This window comes from Syngnathus acus, chromosome 19, assembly GCF_901709675.1.
Source record: "Syngnathus acus chromosome 19, fSynAcu1.2, whole genome shotgun sequence".
Classification (NCBI taxonomy): domain Eukaryota; kingdom Metazoa; phylum Chordata; class Actinopteri; order Syngnathiformes; family Syngnathidae; genus Syngnathus; species Syngnathus acus.
The window spans coordinates 1,568,475-1,572,554 of record NC_051103.1 but is presented as its reverse complement, the minus strand read 5'-3'; the positions used below and the strand labels follow the sequence as shown (position 1 = coordinate 1,572,554).

The window sequence follows — 4,080 nt, the reverse complement described above, 5'->3', positions numbered from 1 at the left end:
GTGGCGGGAGCGGACCTCCTCCGACTTCTGCTACCTGATCCAACGCAGGCTCATCAAGGCCTGGAAGGAGGCGCGAGACGACTGCCTCCGCCGCGGAGGCGACCTGCTCAGCATCACCGACTCACAAGAACAGGCATTCATACAATGTAGGTCTGTCCGTCTGTCCGGTCGCGATGAGGGCTGTTGAATTCCCCCAACGTGGAATGTTTCAATCTCTTGTTCCACATCTGATCATTTACCTCCAAAGATCTGTACACTTCTCTGCCGAGCGCTCCCTCTCTGTGGTTGGGCGTCAACAACAACGTCACGAAAGACGGCAGCGGGTGGACTGACGGATCCCCGTTCGGTTACATCGTCATGGACGGAGGTGGGTCCAAAACCCAACCAACGTTTGTCTGCGACGTTGCGGAGGCACGGAGCTGAGCATCTGTCGTCTCCTTCCAGATGACCCCGGTGACCTCTCTGGTGCGTCCTGTCTTTCCTTACTCACAAGCAACAGCCGCTGGAAGTTTGACGATTGCCGGAAGAAGAAAGGCTATGTCTGCAAGAAAAGAGGTAAGACGTGGCGACGCTCGGCCGATTTTCACAACGTGCCGACTCGCATTTTTGACTTTTGTCTTGCAGGAAACACGGCCAAACCGCCGCGGCCTCATGACGGTACGTCTCCTTGAACGGTGGCTTCGAAGGATGCGAGACAAAAAAAATGACACGACGATGCTTTTGCAGGATTTAAGGAGACCCTTGTCTGCAACGACCGTTCTGCTGACCTGGTATGTGAGGCTGAGGGTCAGAAGCAAGGTCGCATCAGCATCCAGTCTGCCTTTTACGGTCGGCGGAGCTGGGATATTTGCTTGGCGGACGGCGACTCATACAATGACGGTACGAGCTGAGAATCCATCATTTTGATGATTCCAATTGAGTCATTTGTCCGCCTACCTCTGAAGGCCCACTCAGCGTGCTTTGCTTGGTTTCCTGCTGTTGAAAATGATCCAATGCTTGCAAATCGTCCAGATGCCAGAATGGGACTGTATGCAGAAAGAGACAGATGCTAGTTTGGTTCGACTTTGTCTTGTTGAACTCAATTTCAAATTCTCAAATCCAAATTCAAGCTGCATCAATGCTCGTCAGGCCCCCACACAGACTTGCTGATGTGTTGTAACTTTCAGAGTACTGCGCAGTGGAAGGCATCCTCCCTCGCTACACGAAAATGTGCAACAGCCAGCAAAAATGCCACATTGAGCTTTTGGAGGACGAGTCCTGCCCTGCCTCCTCCTCCAAATATCTGCAGATGGTCTATAGCTGTGAACAGAAAGGTGGGTTTCACGTCTCGTGATCTTCCACTCTGCACTGAATCTAGGACTCTTCAAATTCCCATGCAAGGAGTACCTCGGTGGCCAGATTTGTATTTTATTTGGCCTTTAAGCATCTGTGTCAAATTCAAATGACTTTTGGCTGTCCTAAGTATGTCTCGACAGTCTGGTCATCGCCGACGGGAGCGTCGCAGACTCTTCCTTCATAGCCTCCTCCTCAATGGAAGACGCCACCCCAGAAAAAGCCCGCCTCAATGGAGAGTCCTGCTGGAAGCCGTCAAAAGCTCGTATGTGGAAAATTGACAGCTTGGCACTTGGGTCTCCTGAGCGTTCTCATGTATGCCCCCCCCCCCCTCCAGCCATCGGCAGTTGGATCCAGGTGAACCTCGGTAACACGAGAAAGGTGACGGGGATCGTGACCCAGGGCTGTGATGGCGCTAGTACTAGCTCCTGGAACATCCATCTTGAGATGAAGCTGAGCGTTAAGTGGAGGAAGTGGACCGAGCACCCAAACGGGAAGGTGAGCGCGAGGGACAATCGAGTCGACCTCAACCTCCAAACTTGTCACAACAAACCAGGAAACATTGTATTTCTAGTTCATCGGCAGTGGAACTCACCTGCTTGAGACGCCCGCGTTCGCTCAGTACGTCCGCATCCTGCCGCTGGAGAATCTTCCCCAATTTGGCCTCCGCTTCGACATCTTGGGATGCGCACATGACGGTGAGCAACGCAATCCGCGGCCGCTTTGGTTGCCCAAAACAACAACCCCAAACGTGCCACAAACTCTCGCCTTTTGTCCGACAGATGAGACGACCTGCGCCAGAACGTTCAACAGCCTCCACGTGACCGATTCGATGACGTGAGTCACGCTTGACACAATGTTTCATGAGCGCCTGTCGTCAATTTCACGACATGTGCGTCTTCTGCAGGTTCTACTGTCCCCCGGGCTGTGACAAAGAGGAACACTTTGTCTTTGGATTGATGGTCTACTCTGCGGTACGGGATTGCCTGACCCCACCGGTCGGTCGGTCGGTCTACTTCTTGTCTGTGACTGCAACTTTGTGTAAATGCAGGGCTCGCACATCTGCGCGGCCGCTATTCACGCCGGAGTCATCCGGAGCGACATCGGAGGAGATTGTATCGTGATGAGAGCTCCCAAACAGCAAGTCTACACGGGCTCCACCGGGAACGGGATCACCTCCAGACAGTGAGTGGGCGACCTTCACGGAAAAGTCCCATGAAGAGCCACCGGCTAATTATCGCTTTACTATTTGCAGTTTGGTCGACCCACTGGGCGTGTCGCACACGTTTGGAGACGGAGGTGAGTTGAAAAACTATTTCCCCAACTGTTGATGGCAACTAAACGCCACGTGGCGGCATCTCACCTGCAGAGCCCAGATGCTCAGCGCCTGACTGGGAGGAGTTTGCCGGTTTCTGCTACAAAACCTTTGAGGGCAAAAAGAAATGGGATGATGCGCAACTCGTCTGCCGTAGTCTCGGTGCCGATCTGGTGTCCATCCGCTCAGAGGTGGAGCAGGCGTCGGTGAAAAATGTCTCCAACCTCGGTGCGCACCCCAACCTTAAATTCCCAACAGTCCCCGTAGAACGACTCGATGGGTGCAATATCTGAGAACCGAGTGAGAGCTCTGTTCCCTCCCATCCGTCCTCTGCAGAAACCAGCGACATGTGGACCGGACTGAACGACCTGGCGCTTGCCGGCACGTTGGTGTGGTTGGACCGCCACGAGGTGACCTTCACCCACTGGGCCCCAGGAGAACCCAGCCAGCGCGTCGGCCTCGGCAAACACTGCGTGGCTGTGCTACGGCAGGTGCGTGCACAAATCAGCATTTGGAAGAAGAAGAGCTTTGCGTCCCACTGAAATGGATTGTTTTCTTTCAGACTGGAAGATGGAAGCTAATGTCCTGCGCCCAAGTCAACAGCTTCATGTGCAAAATGCCCACAGCGCATTTTCCAATTGCCTCACCGACTCCTACCATCCCCGTCGTGTCAGTCCCCAAGGTCGTGGCCAACCCGAGCCCGATGCTTGCCCCAGGCAAAAGTCCCTCATCGAAGCCACAGGCTGCCGGTGGAGAAACTCTACAAAGGCGCCCTCCAAGCAAGTCATCGAAGAAGAAGAAGAAGAAGAAGCAGCAGCAGCAGAATTAATAGCCTACTCTACTCTGTTCAGTAACTATAAATAGTATCCAGGGCTGTGGACTCGGGGACTCGGACTCGGCCGGACTCGGTCATTTTTTTTGCCGGACTCGGACTCGGTGCTGATTTTGACCGAGTCCACCGAGTCCGACAATAAAAAAAATACGTTCAATTTTATTTTCATCATGCTGCTGAGAATGCGCGTAGGAATACTGTCCACAGCCCTGCTACGTTATGAACTAGCACAACTCCGGTAGGGCAGGGAAAATGTTAGCAATCCGACGTCCAATTGGAACGTCGCCTCACTTTTACGTCCGCGCTCTCAGCAAGAGATCCTATATAAGCCGAACCAGCCAGTGTGAAAACAGTTGCGTTCGTTGTGCATATATAATTAGCTATTTTGTCCCTCGGATAATCATGGCATCCAGAAAGAGTCATGTGTGGACGTATTTTGATGTGCAAGAAGAGAAGGCCGTGTGCATCGTAAACGATACATGTAATGCATGGTTATCGATGGGTTCTGTTGGCGCAAATCAGCAGGCCAACCTGAAGCGCCATCTCAAGAGGAAGCACCCAGAGGCATTCGCGAAGGTAAGCTTTTGATAAGTGGATTACA

The 4,080-nt window shown here is 52.9% G+C and overlaps 1 protein-coding gene and 1 long non-coding RNA gene across 2 annotated transcripts; both read left to right on the top strand.

Annotated features, from left to right (window-relative positions):
* Nucleotides 1–1,209: 1,209 nt before the first annotated feature.
* Nucleotides 1,210–1,749, top strand: LOC119137922. Its single transcript, XR_005101030.1, has 3 exons — nucleotides 1,210–1,313; nucleotides 1,463–1,597; nucleotides 1,670–1,749. It is a non-coding gene; the product is annotated as an uncharacterized LOC119137922 (long non-coding RNA).
* A 30-nt stretch (nucleotides 1,750–1,779) lies between these two features.
* Nucleotides 1,780–3,476, top strand: LOC119138404 (brevican core protein-like). Its single transcript, XM_037278414.1, has 9 exons — nucleotides 1,780–1,830; nucleotides 1,907–2,030; nucleotides 2,115–2,169; nucleotides 2,240–2,306; nucleotides 2,384–2,517; nucleotides 2,588–2,631; nucleotides 2,702–2,875; nucleotides 2,984–3,138; nucleotides 3,210–3,476. The coding sequence occupies exons 1-9, from the start codon at nucleotides 1,780–1,782 to the stop codon at nucleotides 3,474–3,476; spliced, it is 1,071 nt and encodes a 356-aa protein (XP_037134309.1).
* Nucleotides 3,477–4,080: the final 604 nt, after the last annotated feature.

Bases quoted from the DNA above. Each gene is read 5' to 3' on its own strand.
- LOC119138404 (XM_037278414.1), top strand. From the start codon at position 1,780: ATGAAGCTGAGCGTTAAGTGGAGGAAGTGGACCGAGCACCCAAACGGG. The intron at 2,031-2,114 runs GTGAGCAACGCA...TTTGTCCGACAG, and splicing joins CTTGGGATGCGCACATGACG to ATGAGACGACCTGCGCCAGA. The intron at 2,307-2,383 runs GTACGGGATTGC...GTGTAAATGCAG, and splicing joins GATTGATGGTCTACTCTGCG to GGCTCGCACATCTGCGCGGC.